At 39.2% G+C, this 25,207-nt stretch overlaps 1 protein-coding gene across 7 annotated transcripts in view; it reads right to left on the bottom strand.

Annotated features, from left to right (window-relative positions):
- The window catches only part of LOC117082978 (cullin-2-like), a 69,234-nt gene that overhangs the window by 7,751 nt on the left and 36,276 nt on the right, over nt 1-25,207 (bottom strand). For all 7 annotated transcript variants that reach the window (XM_033210499.1, XM_033210273.1, XM_033210355.1 and 4 more), the window contains exons 3-8: nt 24,141-24,243; nt 21,828-21,922; nt 14,698-14,803; nt 10,939-11,021; nt 1,958-2,054; nt 1,750-1,860 (exon numbers count right to left, since the gene is read on the bottom strand). In XM_033210499.1, the coding sequence (XP_033066390.1) occupies nt 1,750-1,860; nt 1,958-2,054; nt 10,939-11,021; nt 14,698-14,803; nt 21,828-21,922; nt 24,141-24,243 (595 nt within the window). The remainder of the gene's footprint in view (nt 1-1,749; nt 1,861-1,957; nt 2,055-10,938; nt 11,022-14,697; nt 14,804-21,827; nt 21,923-24,140; nt 24,244-25,207) is intronic.

Below are 25,207 nucleotides of genomic sequence, written 5' to 3'. Positions count from 1 at the left end.
AATGGAACCCAAAGAGTGTATTGTAGGACCTCAACTTGAAAGCCAGTCAGTCAGTAGTCTGGAGGCCCAGCCTTGTGACTGATGTCTGGGGGTGTGCAGGGCAGTCTTGGAGACTCAGTCCCCAATCTGTGCGATCGGCCACTATCTCAAGTAGATGGTGTTAGAGTTGAACTGGAGGACACCTGGCTGGTGTCTGCTGCTAGGTGTGTGGGAGAAAAGAGCCACAACTTTGTTTACAGAAGCCTTCTGTGCTGATGATCGTTGCTGTGATGTCAGAGCAGAAGAAAAAACATGGTTTGAGAGTTTTTCACTACACGGGATGAATAATATTCCAAAGGACGTATGTATCACATTTTGCTTATCCTTTCAACTTCAGACAGACATCTGGGCTACTGCCAGCACTTACCAGTGGCATCTTTTTGAGAGCCAGATAGAGCAAAGTGTATGTATCACAGATAATCTGTGTGCGATTCTTAGGGCTGGATCTAGAGATTTCAACAAGAGTCTAAGGTGCAATAAGGGCTAAGAGCTTAGAACCACTGATCTAGTATAACCTGAACTTAATCGATGGGGGTAAAGTTCCAGATAATTTGCTCAGGGGACAGAGCTAATTAGTAACAAAAGCAGGAAGAGAGTCAAACAACTAAGACCTTTAGATCTGGGCTTTGTGGACGACAGAACAGTGTATCGGTAAGCACTGATGCTTTGTAACTTGTGGCCTACAGATGTAGGAGGACAGCTCATCCACTTACACGACTTGACCTTTCCTGGCTACATAAACTAACACAAATCATCCAAAATAAAATGCCTGAAATACAACACTGCAGATAAAAAAAAACATGGCTAGAAATTCTAATATAGCTTATATATGGTGATTTAATTTGTATGACCATTTTTTTTCTTCTACTACTGAGAAAATATAAATGGAATTTAACATATGATAACCAATATGTACTGGTTTAGTGATCAATTAAAATTTCTTGGCTGCGTGCAATGGCTCACTTCTATAATCCCAGCACTTTGGGAGGCTGAGGCAGGAAGACTGCTTGAGTTGAGGAGTTCTGAGACCAGCCTGGGAAACATAGCGAGACCCCATCTCTATAACAAATTTTAAAAGTTGCTGGGCATGGTGGTGTGTGCCTGTAGTCCCAGCTACTTGGTAGGCTGAGACAGGAGGACCACTTGAATCTGGGAGCCATGATCAAGCCACTGCACTCTAGTCGGGGCATCAGAGCAAGACCATGTCTCCAAAACAAACAAACAAAAAAACCACCTCATGTGGGGTTGTCTCTCAGCTTTCCAAGAACTTAACAGACCAAAAGAGTGACTTATCCAAATGTCATTCTAGACATTACTATATTTTCCCTATTTTTCCTCTCATTTTAAATGAAGAAAAAAACCTCAACACAGAGCTTCTGCACTTATCCTATTCTCTAAACAAACCACTAAGCATGAAATCCAGTTTATTATTCTGCCAAGAATGTGCATATATATTAATCCAGGCAGTTAGGATTTATCAAAAAGCATCAATTATGATGAAAACTGGAAGGGTACTGTTTTCTCAGGAAAATGTTACAACAAGAGCAATGACTTAACAACGATATTGTATAATAACTATAACTCAGAGTTAATGATTAAATAAACAATCTTTTTCCACCAAAAAACCCCCCAAAAACTAAGAACGATGTTAAATAAAACCAGGCCAGATACAAAAATAGATAAACATATTTAATATGTTTTATTTCTTACCTTTTCCATATACTGTGAGCAGTTTGATTCTTGTAATAAATTTGAAGCTTCTTGTTTATAATACTCTCCTGTTTCAGTCAGAAAGGGAGACTCAAAGATTTCCTGATAAAACTGAATAAATCAATTACATCATATTAGAAGAAATTAGAGCAAGCAGTTTAAAAAATTAACAGTCTAATTATTTATATTTTTAAAGGAGGCTGTTTACCTTTAAGGGGAATTTTTTCTTATACTGTTCAACATGAACAAAGGAGTTAATAACCCCATGGATTACTTTCTGGTTTGGGTCTTCTCCACCACGATCACTAAAACAAGGCATAACACAAAATATTCTTGAGAATATAAATTATCTATGGAAGTATACCAAAGTATGCCAAAATATGGCTCCTTATTTCATTGGTCTAATCACAGTGTAAAGAACTATAAAAATACATTAGATGTCATTTCGAGAAATAAAAGGAAAACTGATTGTAAAGTTCAAGATACTATGCCAGTACTAAGATGACACTTCTTTAATTTTAACAAAGTAGATACGAGCCCATCAATTCAAAACTTTAATACTGGTGGTTAAGAATGCTTGATTTTCACTCACTACAAACTACAATGTCTTAATCGTATTAAGACATGTAGGTGAATGTTAGATTTTCTAATTAAAGGAATATGAAATAAAGCCAGGCACCGTGGCTCATGCCTGTAATCACAACACTTTGGGAGGCCAAGGTGGGAGGATCCCTTGAGTCCTGAGTTTGTGAGCAGTCTGGGCAACACAGCGAGACCTCATTCGGAAAAAAAAATTAGCCATGCATGGTGGCACGCACCTGTGGTCCCAGCTACTCTGGAGGCTGAGGTGGGAGGATCCCTTGAGTCCTGAGTTTGAGACTAGCCTGGGCAACATAGGAGACCCCATACAAAAAAAAAAAACAACAAACAAACAACTTAGCCTTGCATGGTGGCACATGCCTGTGGTCCCAGCTACTCTGGAGGCTGAGGTAGGAGGATCCTTTGAGCCCAGGAGGAGTTGAGGCTACAGTGAGCCATGATTGCACCACCGCACTTCAGCCTGGGTGACAGAGTAAGACCCTGTCTCAAAAATTTTTTTAAAAAGAAAAATAAAATAGAAAAAAAAAAGTTTGTTTAAAGCCACAGTAAAATAATCTAGCTCTAAATTGGGATTTTTTTGACTCTAGTACCAATGCTCAAATCAAACCATTATGTTTTATCTCACTACATGCACTCTTCCAACCTACTTTAAAATAATTTCTTCTTTGCATTAATGTCACAAAGAGAGCAACAGAAAACACATTATCATCATTCCCTAGTAAGAGCTTCTTGCTCTTTATATAGGATGTAAGAATTTTCTATCATTTAAGAAAGGCATCAAGGAAAAGCATCCAGGCAATCACCTTTACATACTAGAGTCCTTCCCTGCCTCTGAAGCCCTCTAGTCCTCTTTGATTCTTCCTTTAATTATTCTGATGCTCTGGGAAACTTTTTTTGGACATGAATTAATATGGCTACAGTAATTCTGTCATTCATAGGGAATCCTGATATCCTGATATTGCTGATTAGTTCATATAATAAGGTCACACATGTGAGCTCATTTCCATGGCTTGGGTCACATGTGTGACCTTACATAAGCCCACATTCAATCTGGTGTAATACTGAGCTGAACTGTTTTCTCATGTTCTGCTTGTGGTGGAAGAACAGATACTTTGGAGGACATACTGGCAAAACTCTAAGTGTACATACTCTATGACCCCAAGCAAACATCTGCATACGTGCACAACAGAAACAAGACTGGTGTTAGTGGAAAAACTGGAAGGAACCTAATATACGCCACTAGGAGAAGAGTTTAATAAAGTGAGGTAGGCCTCACTAGTTTAAGCCTAAGTTCATTCTGGTAAAGTTTAAAAAGCTAACTGGCCGGCCAGGTGCGGTGGCTCACGCCTGTAATCCCAGGATTTTGGGAGGCCGAGGTGGGCAGATCACCTGAGGTCAGGAGTTGGAGACCAGCCTGGCCAACATGGTGAAACCCAGTCTCTACTAAAAATACAAAAATTAGCTGGGCATGGTGGTGCATGTCTATAATCCCAGCTGCTCAGGAGGCTGAAGCAGGAGAATTGCTTGAACCCGGGAGGTGGAGACTGCAGTGAGCTGAGATCACACCATTGCACTCCACCCCAGGCGACAAGAGTGAAACGCCATCTCAAAATAAATAAATAAAATAAACATAAAAAATAAAAAATAAAGCCAAAGTTAGTTCTTTAGGGGGAATAAAATCCAACAAAATATATACGCCTCTAATAAAAGTGATCAAAAAAAGAAAATGTGAATACGCAATATTATGAATGAAAGGAAGACATTATTCCAGGTGAAAATGAAAACAATGTCTTCGCCAAATCATCATGATCAAAGTTATCACCAATGAGAAGTCATGTTGACACCATCTATTCCTTGATACAATCTGATAAGAAGGGTACATTATCTTCTGGTATTTTTCCAAAAATCCATAGTCTCAGTCTAATCATAAGAAAACATCACAAAAACCAAAATTGAGGGACATTCTATAAATACCTGACCACTAGTCTTTAACATTTTTATGGTCATATATGAAAGGAAAGGGTTCCACAGAATAGAGACATGATAGCTAAATGTGATTTTGTGATCTGGATTGAACGAGAACATCAGTGCAAAAGCAAATGCAAATAAACTGTAGTTTTAGTTAATAACGATACACCCATTTTCATAAATATACTATCAGTTGTAACATTAGGGGAACCTGGGTATGAATCTAAAATTACTTCAAATAAAATTTTTAAAAGAGAACACTGTTACACAACTACTTCCCAATGATTTTGAAAAAAAAAAAAAAAAAATTCACAACTGATTTAAGAGGAAACACAAGTCTGACTAGTCTTAAGATCTGAAATAACAGAGGCATTGTTAAAAATCTTATACAAACAAATCATCTTACAAAGAAACCCCAGGTACAGGTGGTTTTTCAGTTTTACTAAACATTTAAGAAGCTGATAATCCCAATTGTATGCAAACTTTTCTACTCAAAAGAAAAAGAGGGAAATACCCAATAGTTCATTCTACAAGGATAAGCTGGATGCCAAAACCAGACAAAGACATTACAAGACAGAAAAATTACAGGCCAGTTCCACTCATGGGCATAGATGCAAACTTCCAAATAAAGCATCAGCAAATCAAATTCAACAGTCTATAAAAACTATAATGGACAAGGATCAACCTAGCCTTTATCCTAGTTATACAAGCATAGTTTAATATTAGAAAATCCACAAACAAGCTAGGCACAATGGCTTATGCCTATAATCCCAGAACTTTGGGAGGCCGAGGGGAGCAGATCACCTGAGGTCAGGAGTTCAAGACCAGCCTGGTAAACATGGTGAAACCACGTCTCTACTAAGAAATACCAAAAATTAGCCGGGCATGGTGGCAGGCGCCTGTAATCCCAGCTACTCGGGAGGCTGAGGCAGGAGAATTGCCTGAACTGGGGAAGCAGAGGTTGCAGTGAGCCAAGATCATGCCACTGCACTCCAGCCTGGGCGACAGAGTGAGACTCTGCCTCCCCACCTCAAAAAAAAAAAAAAAAAAAAAAAACACTTTTTTGTAATATCAGTGAATATCAAGTACCCTGAAATAAATCTAACAAAAAGCACACAAACCGCTTATAGAAAACTCTAGAATCAAGTTAACTAGGAGATACTAAAGAAGGCATAATAAACAGAAAAAGATGCTATGTTCATAGATAAGAAGACTTAAAACTGTGAAGACGGAAACTCTCTTCAAACTAACTTATAGATTCAATTCAATATCAATCCCACAGAATTTTTTTTTCTTTTGAGACAAGGTCTCTGCTATCCAGGCTGGAATGCAGCAGCACGAACATGGCTCACCGCAGCCTTTACCTCGAGGAGCAAACAATCCTCTCACCTCAGCCTCCCATGTAGCTGGGACTACAGGCGCACACCACCACACCCAGCTAATTTTATTTTTATTTTTGTAGAGACAGGTTCCTGCCATGTTGCCCAGGCTGGTCTCAAACTCCTGGCCTAAAGTAGCCCTCCTGCCTCGGCCTCCCAGAGTGCTGGCATTACAAGCATGAGCCACTGTGCTTGTCTCCACAGAAAATTTTGTTTTAGGAAAGGGGTCTATAACACTTATATGAAAGAGCAAAGGTGCAATCTATAGATCTTATTCAGATTTTGCCAGTTTTTACACACAATCATTTGTGTTTATGTGTGTATGGTACTATGCACGTAATGTCATCACATGTCCATATTCATCTCACCACCACCATATTCAAGACAGAATTGTTCTACCACCATTAAGGAATCTCCCCATACTCCCACTTTATAGTCTCACACCAACCATTCATCTCTTCTTGTTTAAACTTTTAGAAAGAAGATATTTTTAAGTATTCTACCTACTTTTGCAATACATCCAAAGGAAAAAAGGAAACACTCCAATAAAAGCTTTATGAAATACGTGGAGAATTATTTATTGCAGACCAGTACCTCACAAATACTGGTCTGAATTGGATGCATAAAAACATCTGGGGAGCTTTGTAACAATATAAGCTCTTACTCTCCCTGGACTGTGCATCAGTAGCTATGGAGGAGAGCCAGATATCTATGTTCAAAATGCTCCCCAAATGTATACCCATATGAACATGTGTAATACTATACGTAAATCTGTATACAGATATGCATGTCCATATAAATATATATGTACTAGTGTGCACACATACACAACTGTAAATGCATAGAAAATTTTTACTAGAACATACTGTAAATCCTTAATAGCAGCTTCCTTCAAATAGGAAGGTACGAGGAGAAACCACAACTTTTTTTTTCTTTCCCCCGAGACGAAATCTTGCTCTGTGTCTTTGAGGCTGGAGTGCAGTGGCGTGATGTCAGCTCACTGCAGCCTCTGCCCCCTGGGTTCAAGCAATCCTCCTGCCTTAGCCTCCCAAGTAGCTGGGACTACAGGTGCATGCCATCATGCCCAGCTAAATTTTTTGTATATTTGGTACAAACGGGGTTTCACCATGATGGCCAAGCTGGTCTCGAACTCCTGACCTCAGGTGATCCACCTGCCTTGGCCTCCCAACGTGCTGTTAGCAACTGCGCCCAGCCTTCCCTTCCCCTCCCCGCCTTTTTTAACACAACAAGAAAATGGGAGACTGCTGAAGGTTCTCTGGGTTTGGGCTAAAGTCTCTATGGTTCTCTTAACATCGCCCAGAAAGGTTTCTTACTTTTCTCTTTAACCTTCTGTACATTTCAATTCTTTTTTTACAATCAGCATATCTTACTCTGTAATTTTTTTGTAGAAGGAAAATTGCTTCTACTAAACTTTCCCAGTGTAATCTTGATTTTCATTTGCCACATTTGAGAAACCATGAGCACAGAGTAATGTATTTTTGTTTGTTTTTGCGACGGAGTTTCACTCTTGTTGCCCAGGCTGGAGTGCAATGGTGCAGTCTCAGCTCACTGCAACCTCCACCTCCTGGGTTCAAGTGATTCTCCCGTCTCAACCCCCTAAGTAGCCGGCACTACAGGTACCCGCCACCACGCCTGGTTAATTTTTGTATTTTTAGTAGAGACAGGGTTTCACTAGGTCCAGTTTCACTAGGTCCAGGCTGGTCTCAAACTCCTGACCTCCAGTCATCCGCCCGCCTCAGCCTCCCAAAGTGCTGGGATTACAGACGCGAGCCACTGCACCTGGCCAGAAATGTTCTTTAGAGACGTGTAAAAGTATCTAGGAACCCAGGGATGAATATGGGAAAAGGAAAATGTCAATACATCGACAGGAAATCAAATTTGTGACAAGCTCTGCTAGACCTGAAAAGAATTTATTCTGTAAGTCTGGTTAGCACCTTCTACAACAAAGTTGTAGATATGCACAATAAAATACTTCTCCTTTAGTAGAAATGGCAATAAGATGCAACTTGAATGAACTATTTCTAAAAATATATGAATATATGGGTAAGACCATAGACTTAGGGACCAAAAAATGACCTAAGTTTTAATTCCAGTTCTGCCATTTACTACTTACATGACATAGGTAAGTTGCTTACTCTCTCATGTCTCATTTTCCTCACTTTTAAAATGAGTTTATAACATTCACCATCATATCCTCTTATAAGGATTAGATAAAACACACATGGAGAGTTTCTACTACAGCTTCTCAGACATGGTAATGGAAGTTATGGTCTGACCATATTAGCTCAAACAACAATGCGTAAAGAGTTGAAGTAATGCAGTGGAAAGACCCCAAGTGGAAGGCTAAAAGCATGAAGTCCATTTCATTAGCTATATTCAAGTTTTCAACTCATTTCTCTTTGTTGAAATTCAATTTATTTACCTGTAAATAAAACTTGCTGTTTCCTTAAGACCGAATGAAAAATGTGTGTGAAAACACTAGAATATTCAAAGCATTATAAAACTGAAATGTATTCCCCACTGAGTTAAAGGTATTGGAGCCAGGAATGGAAGAAATATTCTGTGCATAAAAGACAAGCATAGGCTGGGTGCAGTGGCTCACGCCTGTAATCCCAGCACTTTGGGAGCCCCAGGTGGGCGGATCACAAGGTCAGGAGTTCGAGATCAGCCTGGCCAACATGGTGAAACCCCGTCTCTACCAAAAATACAAAAATTAGCCAGGCATGGTGATGCATGCCTGTAATCCCAGCTACTTGGGAGGCTGAGGCAGAAGATTCGCTTGAACCCAGGAGGCAGAGGTTGCAATGAGCTGAGATCATGCAATTGCACTCCAATCTGGGCGACAGAACAAGACTCTGTCTCAAAAAAAAAAAAAAAAAAAAAGGCATAAAGGCTGGGCGTGGTGGTTCACTTCTGTAATCCCTGCACTTTTGGAGGCCGAGAAAGGCAGATCACTTGAGGTAGGAGTTCAAGACCAACCTGTCCAACATGGTGAAAACCGGTCTCTACTAAAAATACAAAAACTAGCAGGGCATGGTGGTGCCCAGCTACTCGGGAGGCTAAGGCAGAAGAATCACTTGAACCCGGGAGGCGGAGGCTGCAATGAGCCGAGATCGTGCCATTGCACTCCAGCCTGGGAGACAGAGCGGGACTCCTATCTCAAAAAAGGAAAAAAGGACAGGCATAATGAATTCAGAGTTAGATTAGCCCAGATGTGAATCCTTAGAATTATTATTAGATGGAGGTTGGAGTCAAATGATCTGAGTCAGATCACCACCATTGACTTTGCCTGTCAAGGATGTCATGCATGTAAAATGGTGACACTAATAGTATTAGCCTTCTAGTGTTGTAAGGATTAAATGGGAAGATGCATGTAAAAATTTTACAACAATGCTTGGTATGCAGTTCCCATGTTTAATTTCTATTATTAATATGTCTTAGTTTCCTCAACTTTAACATGCAAAACCCTACCTAAGAGAGCTGTCATGAAGAATAAGTGAGATCTCAGTAAAGTATATGAAACAATGCTTTAATGGAAGCCGATTATAACAACAAAAATAAGACAAGCAGACCAGATAATCTATCTTTTCCAGAATTAATATGCTATAGTTGTATCATTTTTCTTACATATTTTTCATCACATTGATTTTTAGCAAACTAACAATCACACTTAAGAAAAATTTACCAGGTTGGGACAAAATTATATTAAAAAAGATATTTCATAAAAGTACATTTGGAGCCAGGCGTGGTGGCTCAAGCCTGTAATCCCAGCACTTTGGGAGGCCGAGACGGGCGGATCACGAGGTCAGGAAATCGAGACCATCCTGGCTAACACGGTGAAAACCCGTCTCTACTAAAAATACAAAAACTAGCCGGGCGAGGTGGCGGGTGCCTGTAGTCCCAGCTACTCGGGAGGCTGAGGCAGGAGAATGGCGTAAATCCGGGAGGCGGAGCTTGCAGTGAGCAGAGATCCGGCCACTGCACTCCAGCACGGGCGACAGAGCGAGACTCCGTCCCAAAAAAAAAAAAAAAGTACATTTGGAAAGTATAGCAGTAATGTCATTATACTTTTAAATACTTGAATTCCAAGTCAAAAGAAAAGTTAGTATATTTTAGCAGAAGGAATTATATTAGAACTTAGAAGTTTTGTTGGGCGTGTTCTTTTAGATCATAGTTTTGTGAAGAAAAGAGGAAGAAAAACAATGGGTTACACCCTAGTTCTTCACTATTGCCTTTCCTCTCCAGCTCTCAATCTCTAAAAACAATGGAATCATTCAAATGGTCAGCAACAATTTTTAAAAATCAAGTTACCAGTTGCTACCACCTACTTTCTATTTGGTATTAAAAATTTAAAAATATTCTCTTATCCTCTTATGTGAGGCGTGGGGGTGGGTGTGTGTGTTTAATCCCTTACTTCCTCCCAGGAGTCCCATACTAAGTACCATGGCTTTGACAAATTATTCCTCATATTAAAAAAACTCCTCATTTGGGTCTTCTTGAAGAACACAGATACAGGTGGAGTGGCCATTATTACACCACAATTCACTGGTCTAGATAACTCCTGTAACATCAGTCCCAGTAACCTGGAATTTATTGGATATGTATTTGTGTGACTGACAGAGTGCTTTTGAGAGTCTTTGAGCCAGAGCTGATCCAAGGATGTTCTATTCTAGACTCCACAGGAAAATATTCTTTGTACTAAATTGCATTCACACAGCACTAGGGTAAAAGCATCAACCACTCTGAGCCATGGGTAGAGTGGAAAACCATTTTCCCATAAATTTGTATCACAAAATTAGGCAAGTTATTGATTATAACACTGAGGCTAAGAGGTAACCAACTAACTGGAAGAATCTGTCTTCCTGAATAGGCAGTCCTCACTGGGATTTAAACAGATAATATGTACAAGCAACTCAGGGCGCTGCCTAGAAAATCTAAGAGGTTTCGGCTCTGAAAAGCACATGAATCACTTCCCTCAGATACTTATTTATATACTAAGTATATTAGGGTATAAGAAAAGACCAGAGCTCCCCACACCAAAAAAAAAAAAAAGAAGAAGAAAATGAAACAACTTAAAAATGCTGGCACTTAGAAGTAAAATGAGGCTCATTATGGTAAAACCAGCCCCAAGGCTAGCCACTGGCTATGCAACTGTACAGTATTTTAACCGTATCAAACAACAAAATAAAATTGACTCAGCAAGATAAATGTTCACACTCACTTTTTGATTTCTCGGAGCAGCATTCGGATAAGAATGGCCTGAAGTGGTTCAACCATCAATTTCCTCCACATATCCAATGCTAGCTGCCAGGAAAAACAAAAATCATCAGGGTTGAATTACTTAGTATATGTTTTTTACATTTATTCAAGGTTTTTTTTTTAACTAAAAATACTCATCAAAAGAAGTATTTACACTAATTGTTCAAAATTCAAATAAAACCTAAAAATTTTTAAATTCAAAGAAAATAAATTTCTAATTTGAAATATCAATGACCATTCTACTAGCCCTATCAACATTATTAAGGCTTTATTATTAATTGAAAAATCTTAATTTTAGGCCAGGTGCAATGGCTCACGCCTATAATTCCAGCACTTTGGGAGGCCGAGGCAGGTGGATCACCTGAGGTCAGGAGTTTGAGACCAGCCTAGCCAACATGGTGAGACTCTGTCTCTACTAAAAACACAAAAATTAGCCAGGTGCGGTGGCAGGCGCCTATAATCCCAGCTACTCAGGAGGCTGAGGCAGGAGAATCACTTGAACCCAGGAGGCAGAGGTTGCAGTGAGGCGAGATCGTGCCATTGCACTCCAGCCTGGGGGATAAGAGTGAGACTTTGTCTCAAAAAAAAAAAAAATCTTAATTTAGGCCAGGCGCAGTGGCTAACGTCTGTAATTCCAGCACTTAGGGAGGCTGAGGTGGGCAGATCACGAGGTCAGGAGATCAAGACCATCCTGGCAAACACGGCAAAACCCCGTCTCTACTAAAAATACAAAAATTAGCCTGGTGGGGAGGGGTGCGCCTGTAATCCCAGCTACCTGGGAGGCTGAGGCAGGAGAATTGCTTGAACCTGGGAGGTGGAGGTTGCAGTGAGCCAAGATCTTGCCATTGCACGCCAGCCTGGGACACAGCAGGGCTCCGTCTCAAAAAAAAAACCAAAAAAACAAAGAACAGGGTCTCTTTGTGGTTTTAACTCTCATTTTACTGAGTGAAGCTGGGGATTCTTTAATGTTTACTGTCTATTTTGGTTTCTTCCCTGTGAAATGCCCATTCCTAATTTTGCCCATTAGTCTGTTAAAGTTTGTCTTGTTCTTAATAAAAGCTAGAGTTTTTTTATATACTGTGGAAATTAATCCCTTGAAAGTTTCACAGTCTGTCCCAGTAAATTAACTGCTCAGTTTCTTCACTATGTTTTGGTAAAAATATATTAAAGTTTAATATACTCAAATTTACCAATCTTTTCCTTTATCATGGGTATTTTTTGTTTTTAAAAAATCCTTCTCTGCCCTAAGGTAAGAGGCATATGTGTGCTCCTACTCTGCCTTCCAAGTTTTCAAGCTCTGCCTTTCACATTTAGGTCTTTAAACTTCAAATATATTTTCCCCACATAGAGTATAAATTATTCCAGTACTGAAAACCAATTTTTTTTTGGTTTGTTTGTTTGATTCTTCTCTTTTTCCACCCTAACTATATCCAGATAGGCTGTTGCTAGCCTCTCTATTGTTTCCCTAGGGTAATTTTATTCTGACCCATTGGTAATTAAGCATCTGTCTTCCCACAAGGAACACTGTTCAAGTTTTGCCTTTCTTTCTTCTTAAATAGCATGAATGGGGGTTGGGGAGGCAATACATGAAAAACTGGTATTTTACACATGTGGTGGAAGGGCAAACTGGTAAAGGCCCTTCTGAAAGGCAATGGGGCAGAGCTGTGAAACTTCAGGATATGCTTCAACGGAGGCTCTACTTCCTAACACCCAGTCTATAAAAAGTTCTGCTCATGTACCAAGAGATATATACATAAATGTAACTCCATGAGCATAAGATTTTTCTCTATTTTGTTCACTGTTGTATTCAACATATATAACACAGAGAGGTTCAAAAATACTTAATGAATGAATAAATGAATAGTGGTGTTCACTGCAGTGTTGTTTGTAATAACAAAAACTTAAAAATTGGCTGGGCGCAGTAGCTCACGCCTGTAATCCCAGCACTTTGGGAGGCCGAGGCGGGTGGATTACAAGGTCAGGAGATCGAGACCATCCTGGCTAACACGGTGAAACCCCATCTCTACTAAAAATACAAAAAATTAGCCGGGCGTGGTGGCGGGCGCCTGTAGTCCCAGCTACTCGGGAGGCTGAGGCAGGAGAATGGCATGAACCCGGGAGGCAGAGTTTGCAGTGAGCCGAGATCGCACCACTGCACTCCAGCCTAGGTGACAGAGCAAGACTCCGTCTCAAAAGAAAAAAAAAAAAATTAAGGGGATAGTTTAAAAAATTACTCTGTATCTCTACAGAATATTAAGCTTTCACAAAAAACAAACTTATGTAAAAAGATATTAATAACAAAAAAGGGAAGAAATATAGGTTGTAGAACTTTATGTGTGCCATTATATTGCAGTTTGAAAAGTAAAATGAAAACTGCCGCGTGTGTGTATGTAAATATTTGTAAATACACTGGTAAAGTTCAGAAAAGATGCAGACTAAATCGTTTACAGTGATTTCCTCCGGGAAGAGAAGCGTGCTTGACAGTTCTGGTGATAAGGGAAAATTTTAAGTAAATCATTCACTTATAATGCTACTAACTAAAAGCAACTACTGTTAGTATTTTGGTATTTCTCATTGATCCTTTTCTCTACATCATCTTTTCCCTACAATTGTATTTGTATTCAACATATACCTATAATTTTGTGTGCAAATTTTTTCATAAACCATGTCCCCTTTGTTAAAGTTTCTATGAACAATTTTCTGCTATTAATTTATCCATTTGCCTACTTTTATAACAAAATCATATATATAATAAATTCTTCTTTCATGCTTTTTATTGCTGAATGTTGGATGCTGAAATTTTACACTGTTTAGCCACTAGGCACCCTATTAACAATGATTGCAAAGAATACTTTTAAACATTAAACAATTTTATCATATTTATTATTTTCCAAGTACGGATCACTAGGCTTAGGACTTGGGATTACTTGGTCAAAAGTTATTAAGTATTTTAAATTGTAATGAAAGAAAGACACTGATCAATTTCTTTCAGAAAGGATTACACTAACTTAAATGTCTACTAATGCTGCCTCTTAGCCTCTTAGCCATTTATTTCCTTCATTAATACAAATCACAAGTTAACACTAATTTCCTATTTGGCATCTGCTTCCGTTACATGAACTTACAAGCTTTTGTGTGCAGGCACCTTCTGTCTGCTCACCATTGTATCCCCAATGCCTGGCTACTCAATAAAGATGTATTAAATGAATAAACAAGCTTGTACAATAATATTTCTTTCACAATCAGCACAATTTTCCATATTTTAATCTGCACTGTACCTCAAGAACTTGAATGAACTGACCAAACTGTCCTTTTTTGTTTTACTCTGAATTTAATTACTTTTACAGTAAAGTTACAATAAATTTGTTAAATTCATAAATTTGTGTTTCCTCTCCTCTAGCCTGTCTTTTAAGTACTTGTCCCCTGTACTTTTAACTACAGGGCCGTCAACACTTTATACTTGTTTTTGAGTTTTTTCACAATGCAGAACCATTAACCCTATCATTCATCCATTATAAATTTACTTATCAAAAGAGTAATTGTCACATCTTTTTCATCCCTCTGAGGATTCTTAGGAAATCACTATAGCATTTTATTTAGGATATTTTAAATCTTGACCATATTAAGCTAGCCAAATCAGTGTTCTTAAAAAATGATGCACAAATTACCTCAATGTATAAAAACATACTTATGTTTGCTAGTCATTTAAAGAATTTCCTACCTCTCCTATTTCCATAAGAGGTTCATTCATATCTACACCACCATAGCCATACTGAAGGTCCGCTTCTGTTAATTTATTCTTTTTAATAAACTGGGTGTTGAGATACCTGGAAAATAAACGTAATATCAATGGATATTAAGTTAAAGTTAGTAGGAAAGCAAATAACTTGCAACTTCAGAAGAATATTTTTAAGGTTACATATCAACCATGGAATAGCCTACTAATAAATCCAAAAGAAATGAATTATGTAGAGATTAGAAATATAATAAAAATTAAAATTATCAGCCCATCTTTCTCTGCAAGCCCTTACCCTTCTAGCCCAACAGCTCTTATCCAAGTTTCAGAATTTCTACAATCTCGTTTGCTACTTCCCAGACTCTTCTTGGGAAAGTCAAGATAAAGTTCACTTTCCAAAAACTAAACAGAGAATGGTTAAAAGATCAAAGTCAAGTTAGCTTTCTAATTTATATTCTAATCACCAGGAAGAAATGCAATTTTTCATTTTTAAACAAAAATGATCACAATCAGTAGGTAAGAAAATGGAGGCCGGGCGCGGTGGCTCAAGCCTGTAATCCCAGCACTTTGGGAGGCCGAGACGGGCGGATCACGAGGTCAGGAGATCGAGACCATCCTGGCTAACATGGTGAAACCCCGTCTCTACTAAAAATACAAAAAACTAGCCGGGCGAGGTGGCGGGCGCCTGTAGTCCCAGCTACTTGGGAGGCTGAGGCAGGAGAATGGCGTGAACCCGGGAGGCGGAGCTTGCAGTGAGCCGAGATTGCGCCACTGCACTCCAGTCTGGGCGACAGAGCGAGACTCCGCCTCAAAAAAAAAAAAAAAAAAAAAAAAGAAAATGGAACAGAGTGTTACAGATAGTAAGTATGGGCAAGATTGACAGATATAAGATGACTTTGTCTACCAGAGGAAAATGAATTATAATGAAAATGTTTAATATATTTTAAGACTAGTAAATGTGATTAGCTTTAAGAATAACTGAGATGAATACAGAAATCTAAAATAAAACATGGAGAAAGGACTCATAACGTTCAACTGTGTACTTTTTAGGATCCCATTTCACTATAATGCCTTTAATGATCACCACCTAAAACTATTCACTTGAAAGGTTCCGCTAGTGTAAATAGCTACTGATAATACAGCATTTTAGGCAACAACCCATGAAGTCTATATGTGAATATATACACTTTTCAAAGTTCACTATACCAAAATGAAGGGTCCACTCAGACAATTTAAAAACAAAGACAACCAAAACAAGACAAACATTTTGGGAAACAAACACATAATTCCTGGCCAGGTATAGTGGCTCATGCCTGTAATCCCAGTTCTTTGGGAGGCTGAAGTGAGAGGATCACTTGAGGCCAGCAGTTTGAGAGCAGCCTGGGTAACAGCGAGACTGTCTCTAAAAGACATAATGACTCCTAGAAAATTGACTCCAAAGTGGTATATCCACAACCATTTACACAAGCTCCACCTCCATATTCACTAGTGTCAAGGCTCTAGACTCCATGGCTTACAACCTTGATGCACCATTTGACATTTTAGTGTCCTCTGACCATAAGTTACAAAATCATACTCCTTTTTTCCCCCTTTAAAATGCCATTTATTCCTTCCTCTCTATCCTCACTGTAATTCTCAGAATTTCATGCTGAGTTTCCAATCATGCCTTCCAGCTGAGGAAAGAGGAGTAAGATTGAGAGACAAAAGTAAAAGGTAGAGACCGGATGGCCTCTCCACCTAAGTGCCCCATCCCAGATATTCTAAGGGTAGTCCCCTTTCATCTGAGTCTCACAGCACAGACACACCTTTCAGGCCTGCCCTGAACTGCAGAGGAGTTAGCCCTCACTTCCCAGCCCTAAGCAAGTAACTATTTAATGCACAACTATTTTACTTTCTTCACAGTAATTGCTACTACATGAAATAATCCTATGCTTTTATTGGTTTCTTTTTTTGTACATTCATCTCCTCTCTAGAATGTAAAGACTACAAAGCAAGAACCCCTCTTGTAGACAGCATCCACAGTAGTGGCAGGCAAAAGTCAAGTCCTCAAAAAATACTTACTGAATGAATTACTGAATAAATAAACGGATAACATTCCAGACAGCCAGGATAGCAAAAGCTAACAGTAGAACACAAACTTGGAAAAGCAGCCTGCAGCCAGATCATAAAAGCCATGAATACCAGGAAATAAAAGTAATCACTAACATTTATTGAGATCACCTGTCAGACACAGCCCTAAGCGTTTTATGAGGCTGACTACTATAAGACAGATGTATGTGGTACTCCTATGATCATTTTATACATAAGAAAGCTGCAGCCTAGAGAGGTTAAAGAGCTTGCCAAAGGTCAGTCAGCTCCTAAGTGGCAGAGCTGGCACAGAAACTCAGGAGAGGTCTTCCACTCCCATTCAATACGCATCAGCCGAGGGTGTACTGTGTGCCAGGTACAGTATGAGGCACGCAAACACAAAGATGAAAAGCAAAAACATGGTGTCTGCCCACACAGAGCTCACTCTGTGCTAGAATATAGAAACAAATGTAAGATTTCGTCAAGGAGGGGTGCTCCCTCAGGAGAGGGTACTTAGTTGTCATATCATTACCATTTACATATGCCTTCCAATATGGAATCTCTGCTCCAAACCAGTTTTCTTTTCTGTTCACTGGAACCAAGACCATTCCAGTAACCTCACCTAAAACATTAGAATCCCTTATCTCATCCTTTCATTTTGCCTGCTTTAATTAGTCAGTCTTCCTGTCTTCCTAAAGTATTCATCACCTCCTCCCACTACTTCCTTTGACTTCCAATGTACTTGCTTACCCTCTGCCCTGATCATGTGAAACACTTTTATGACTGGGCTCTACTTCAGTTTCTGGAATCTTTAATTCATCTAAAAATTCTGCTGTCAGGATGTTACTTTCCTATTCAGAATTCTACAGGAGCTTTCTTTAACTATGTAATAAGTGTAAACTGCTTAGCATAGAAGCAGATGCTAGATCTGCAGATCAGGCCTGAATTCACTAATCCATTCCAAAGATCTGGATGTATATTCTCGAGCCAGGTTACTAATTTAGTGCAGCTTTACATGCTTTGTATCTGCTAGGACAAACCAGTATTATCTTTTCCTCACAGAATAAAATTTAAACTAACTTACATTAACTATGTCTTTCTTATTGCAGATTGCTACTCTTGGTAAATTTAAGCTTGAAATACAATGGCACATATACACCATGGAATAGTATGCAGCCATAAAAAAGGATGAGTTTGCGTCCTTTGTAGGGACATGGATGCACCTGGAAACCATCATTCTTAGCAAACTATCACAAGAACAGAAAACCAAACACCGCATGTTCTCACTCATAGGTGGGAACTGAACAATGAGATCACTTGGACTCGGGAAGGGGAACATCACACACTGGGGCCTATCATGGGGAGGGGGGAGGGGGGAAGGATTGCATTGGGAGTTATACATGATATAAATGATGAATTGATGGGTGCTGACGAGTTGATGGGTGCAGCACACCAACATGGCACAAGTATACATGTGTAACAAACCTGCACGTTATGCACATGTACCCTAGAACTTAAAGTATAATAAAAAAATAAATAAATAAAATCAAGTCATGGCCAGGTGAGGTGGCTCACGTCCGTGATCCCAGCACTTTGGGAGGCCGAGGCGGGCGGATCACCTGAGGTCAGGAGACCAGCTTGGCCAACATAGTGAAATGCCACCTCTACTAAAAAAATACAAAAATTAGCCAGGCATGGTGGTGGCTGCCTGTAATCCCAGCTATTCAGGAGGCTGAGGCAGGAGAATCACTTAAACCCAGGAGGCAGAGGTTGCAGTGAGACGAGATCGCACCATTGCACTCCAGCCTGGGCGACAGAGCAAGACTCCGTCTGAAAAAAATTAATTAATTAATTAAATTAAATAAAGTCATGATTTAAAATATTAACAGTGCCATTTTTTCATTTTAATATGGACACCATTATTAATTTTATTTTATAAGTCACTGTAGTATTTTACAATCAAATTTATTAACCACATATTTGCTTCTTAATAAAGACATTGGGCTGGACATGGTGGCTCATGCCTGTAATCCGAGCAGTTTGGAAGGCTGAGGTGGGCAGAACACTTGAGGTCAGGAGTTCGAGACCATCCTGGCCAACATGGTGAAACCCCATCTCTACTAAAAAAATACAAAAATTAGCCAGGTGTGGTGGCACGTGCCTCTAATCCCAGCTACTCAGGAGGCTGAGGAAGGAGAATCACTTGAACCTGGGAGGCAGAGGCTGAAGTGAGCCGAGATTGTGCCACTGCACTCCAGCCGTGGCAACAGAGCGAGGCTCGGTCTCAAAAATTAATAATAAAATAAAAGAACATTTATGATTCATGGGAGAAGGTCTAAATATCATTATGAACAGGTGATTGGAAGATGCCAATTCTGTAAAGGGAAATAAAATCTCAGGATTCCCAAAACTCCTATGCCAAAACAGGAATTTAACCTTGGAGGCTGAGTCATGCTAAATGGTCATCCTTTTCCTGGACGGATAACTGTTACAACTTTGTGTAGAAACATTATATATTAGCCAGACCCCCGGGGTAAGGCAAAAAAGCTCAGCCATTTCCTTATGACTACCCCCCATCAAAAAGTCACTCATACGTAAATTCTTTGCTAGCCTTGAAACCGTTAAAATGTAAATCCTCCCATAACACATGGACAGGTCAATTATAACTCCAGATCTGTAATCTAAAGCCTAGTTCCTAAAATCTAAGGTCTGTTAGATCCACCTGGTAAGTGTCAATTCTTAGCTGATATTTCCAGGCACAGAGCAAAGGCAAGATGACAGTAATCATTCTTCACCTCTCCCTGAGATGTCTGAACAACTGTTTTCTTCCTCTATTTCCTTTTTCTTCAAAGGTTTACCTTATATAAAATGTAGATTTACTGGGCATTAATTAGTCTCACAAGTAGATAATCATTTGCCTCACTGCCACCATCCCTCATGTTTTAAGGAAAATGTACAAACACTAAACCTCCTAAGAACCTCTTTGGACAAAACAGCCACAGATGCATCTGTGCCTTGCATTTTCCTGGGTGCATCCTTAAGCTGGCTCAATAAACCTTGATTGAGACACCTGCCTCAGTCACTCATTTTGGTTAACAGTTCCAACCCTCATGGATGACTTAGAGAGGGTCAAGACTCCAGAGGAGGAAGTGACTGGAGATGTTGTGGAAACATCAAAAGAACTCAGAAGTGGATCCTGAATATGGGACTGAATTGCTGCAATCTCATGCTATAACTTGAATGGATAAGGAGTTGCTTCTTATGGATGAAAAAGTGGTTTCTTGAGATACAATCTACTCCTAATAAGATGGTATGAACATTGTTGAAACGACAACGAAGGATTCCAATATCATATAAGTCTAGCTGGTAAGGTGGTGGCAGGGTTTGAGAGGACTGACTCCAATTTTGTAAGAATTTCTACTGCAAGTAAAATGCTATCCAACAGCATTGCACACTACAGAGAAATCCTTTGTGAACAAAGAGTCAACTGATGCAGCTAACTTCATTGTTGTCTTATTCGGACACATTGCCACACATTGCCTCCCCAACCTTCAGCAACCACCACCATGATCAGTCAGCAGCCCTCAACACCCAGGCAAGAAGACTGGCAAAACGATTACAACTTGCTGAAGGCTCAAATGATCAATAGCATTTTTTTTTTTAGCAATAAAGTAATTTTAAATTAAGTTGTGCACATTTTCTTAGACAATGCTACTGTACACTTTGACTACAGCATAGCATAAACATAACTTATATGCACTGGGAAACCAAACAATTTGTGTGACTTGTCTTATTGCAATATTCCCTTTACTGTGTGGTGGTCTGGAACTGAACCCACATCATCTCCAAAGTATGCCTATACAAGAAAAAGATTGAGAGTAGAATCTACTTAAGTGAAATAGCATGTTTCTGGAACAAGATTATGGTAGAATTAAGTAGTTAAATGGATGGGCTTCAGATTCAGACTGATTTGGGTTTAAATCCTGCCTTTGCAATTCATTAGCTGAGTGACCTTCAACAAAATCATGCTCTCAGCATTGCTTTCTTCCTCTGTAAAAAATGGAGATACTAATTACTCATATCATTTTACACACACATACTAAACATGCTGCAACACTGACTAAAAGTTCATAAACAGCACCAATTTAATGGTACTAATTTAGAGAGACACAGTGGCTCGTGCCTGTAATCCCAGCACTTTGGGAGGCAGAGGTGGGAGAACTGCTTAAGCTCTGGAGTTCAAGACCATCCTCGGCAACATGGTGAGACAGCATCTCTACAAAAAATAAACAAAATTAGCTGGGCATGGCGGTGCACACCTGTTGTTCCAGCAGCTGGGGAGAAGGGGGTTTGAGATGGGAGGATTGCTAGGGCCGAGGAGGTTGAGGCTGCAGTGAGCTGAGATTATGCTACTACACTGCAGCCGAGGTGAGATCCTGCCTCAAAAAAAAAAAAAAAGACAAAATAAAAGAAAGAAAAATAGGAAAAGAGCAAGAGCAATCCAGGCAGATGGAATATCACCAGGAAAGGCAGGAAAATGGGAGAGACCACGGGCCATCATGAAACTACAAGTAATTCAATACGCCTAGAGCATGGGGAATGCAGAACTTCAAGGGGAAAATAACCCAGTAATTTATCTAACATTATTTGCATCAAACATAAAATACTGAATGTTAGAGCCAAGTAAGAACATATTGAGGGGACATGAGCTGAGATTTTCCCACTAAGTTTCATGCAAATTGAATTTTCACATGGATCTCTGTTGAGATTAAACACATGCTACAGGTTGCAAACAATCAGAAGAAACAGAGCCATGCAATTGAGTACAGTTTTACTTTTCACAGAACATTCTACACACTCCCTCGCTCCTAAATACCCACCTTACCCTGACTATAGACCTTTCCCCATAGCAGAGAAAAGTCCATGTCAGAGAGGATGCTTTAGTTCTGCACATGTGAGTGAGAAATAGGTAATAAAAAAATTATCCTGTCAACTATTGAATGCAGGCAACGCTGCTTAGCTTGTCTAGACTTTAAAGGCACACTCACCTATATAAGCAGTCCATATAGTCTGCACCCTTGCTGTATTCTTCCCAATACCTATGATACATAACAAGTACTTGTTCTTCTGACTCCAGAACTCTCTATATAAAGGGGAAAAATATTTTTACTTGAAAAGCAATAATCATTTTCACTGTCAACCATAAAATGTAACAAAATTAATGTTCTAAAATAATTTACATAATTCAAACTGTAGAAATTACATTCACACAATACATGCTAACTACACTTATTAAAAATGAAACAACTGGGAAAGATGTGAGTCTTCAACATGAAAGTGAAGCATCCACAATAGAGAATAAAGTGAGATGGGTGCCGTGGCTCACGCCTTTAATTCCAGCACTTTGGGAGGCAGAGGTGAGCGGATAACCTGAGGTCAGGAGTTCAAGACCAGCCTGACCAACATCTCTACTAAATACAAAAAAATTAGCCTGCCATGGTGGCACACGCCTGTAAGTTCCAGCTACTTGGGAAGCTGAGGCAGGAGAATCACTTGAACTCGATCACGCCGAGATCCTACCACTGTACTGCAGCCTGGGCAATAGAGGAAGACTCTATCTCTTAAAAAAAAAAAAAAAAAAAATTCACACAATGTAACCTAAAATATAAAATTGCAAAAAAATTACTAATGTCTTACATAGTTATCATTTATGGTGTAACCAAAGTTCACTAGCTGACAATAGTAGAACTTTAAATTAACATACTAAACATAAACACTTTAAGACCACTTTAATACACTTGCTATCAAAAGCACTTTCATAAGTGGATAAATGATCACATTAGAACACTAAAATGCACATGCCATATACAATCAAAAGTAGAGCATTTTCCAGTATTTTCAGGGAAACAGCACACAATCAATTGTGCCTTACTTATGAGGTTTTTTTTTTTTTTTTGTACAGATAGTGTCTCACTATATTGCCTAGGCTGGTCTTGAACTCCTGGCCTCATATGATTCTCCTGCCTCAGCCTCCCAAACTGCTGAGATTACAGGTGTAAGCCACTACACCAGGCCAATTCTTACCATTTAAAAAAGTATCTACTCCTGACCACGTGCAGGGTTACACAGTTTAAATAAACTGTGTTGTTTTACTCCCATTTTATAGATAAAGAAAGACAAAACTCAATCCATAAGGTAGTTGTTAAGTGAGTTGCCCGTGGTTACAATAGCTAATAAAAAGCAATGTGAAGATTCTTACACAGGCACAAAATTATCTCACCCAGTTCCTGATTAGATCAGTAGTCTAAATTAAGTTAGAAATGCTGTCTATAGCAAAATACTGCGAAATTCACTGTTTATACACAGATCATGTCTGTGATGCTGCCCCTCTATGTGTAGCATACTAATCAAAACCCTGGTCACAGAGACAGCTTCTATCATCGTTTACCATTTCTTTTTAATTTTAGATTTTGGGAAGACTTTATATAGCATATGAAAGGCAGCTAAAAAGCTGAAAATAATAAAGACAGAGAATTACCAAGAGATACGAATAAAAAAACAAGGGAAAATTTGGCTGTATAAACAATATCCAGAGGAATAGGAGTACATTTTAAAAATCAACAAACTCTGAGCTGACCCTCTCCTTCATTTACTAATTACAAGATGCTGAGCAAGTAAACTGATTTCCCTAACAACACAGTGCTTGACTCAAAGATCTTAATATGTATATATTTTTTAAATGCCGATTAAGAAGCAAAAACAAGGGAGGCCAACGTGGGAGGATCACTGGAGCCCAGGAGTTTGAGACCAGCCTAGGCAATATAGTGAGACACCCGTCTTTACCAAAAAAAAAAAAAAAAAAGAAAAAAAAAAATTGCCAGATGTGGTGGTGTGTGTCTGTATTCTCAGCTACTCCTGTATTTAAAACAAGCAGGCTGGGCACGGTGGCTCATGTCTGTAATCCCAGCACTTTGGGAGGCCAAGGCAGGTGGATCACGAGGTCAGGAGATCGAGACCATCCTGTCTAACATGGTGAAACCCCGTCTCTACTGAAAATACAAAAAATTAGCCAGACATGGTGGCGGGTGCCTGTAGTCCCAGCTACTCGGGAGGCTGAGGCAGGTGAATGGTGTGAACCCGGGAGGCAGAGCTTGCAGTGAGTGGAGATCGCACCACTACACTCCAGCCTGGGCAACAGAGCGAGACTCCATCTCAAAAAAATAAAATAATAAAAAAAATTTAAAAAGCAGCAGCAGCAGCAAAACAAGCTCACCTTGATAAAAGTTCTACACTGGAAAGCAGTACACTAGTAAGGCACACAACTATCAACATATTTATATCATGTATGTATCACTGCTTACCTTGTGCAAATGCCGAACGTGATTTTCCAAAAAAATCTTAGTTTCTGTATAAAGTCTTTCTCCAAGGGGTTCAGGATAGGCCACACATAAAGCATAGATATCTCTAGTTAAATTATTAAGGTTTTCATATTTATTGGAGACAACTTTAAAACATAATGAGATTTATCTTGTTTGGCATTAAAAAATGAAAAAACATTACTTCTTTCCATGGTTTAGCTTATAATATACATAATACTGTTATACATATGACAAAGATAGAATACATAACCATGCTTACTTTAAAAAGCACTATAAGATTCATTCACTTATTTGTTCCACAAGTATTTACTGAGAATTATTTGAAGACACTGTAAGGAAAACGGTTCTTATCAGAGAGGTTAAAATCCAGAGGGAGTTTCTGGAAATTCAAATTACCCAGAATCCTACAAAATAAGATTTATATTAGAATGGATATTAGCATAGTATCAATGAAGGGCTATGGAATATGACAAGAGGCAGATATGTCTAAGCAATTCTGAGAAACTAAACAAAAATTATTCATTTGACACAGTCTCCTACATCATAGCAGTTAGGATACTCTACCGTTACTCTATCAGAAGAAATATACCATGAATAGGAATACCAATTAAGTTTCTGAACATCAACTAAGTACCTTGCTAAGTCTCACCGGAGGTAGATAACAGGAGGAGTGGAAAGAAGTAAGACCTGAGACTTTACCTTTCACTAGCCAGTGATCTTCACCAGGTTCCTAGCCTCCCTGGGGTGGCATTTCCTTTTTCCTTTTTTTCTTTTTCTTAATATTCTTTGCTTTATTGGATCTTCTCAACATCTCCAATAATTAGAAACATTATAGACCAAGAAGAACAAAAGATAAGACTTAAGGCAAAGCCCATTTACAACTTTGGGGCCAGACACGGTAATACATTATGATTCTGGGAACTAGGTGTTTCATATGCTGCCTCCAACCACTGTGACAAGGCATTTTGGGGGTAACAGCTCATTTGTCCACAGGAACACTGACACCAGAGCAACACAGAGGTCAGGACCTCCAGGTGGTTATACTCCAG

The sequence above is a fragment of the Trachypithecus francoisi genome, unplaced genomic scaffold (genome assembly GCF_009764315.1).
Source record: "Trachypithecus francoisi isolate TF-2019V2 unplaced genomic scaffold, Tfra_2.0 Contig00025, whole genome shotgun sequence".
NCBI classification, from domain to species: Eukaryota; Metazoa; Chordata; class Mammalia; order Primates; family Cercopithecidae; genus Trachypithecus; species Trachypithecus francoisi.
The sequence above is the reverse complement of the archived record's forward strand: the minus strand, read 5'-3'. Positions and strand labels throughout refer to the sequence as shown.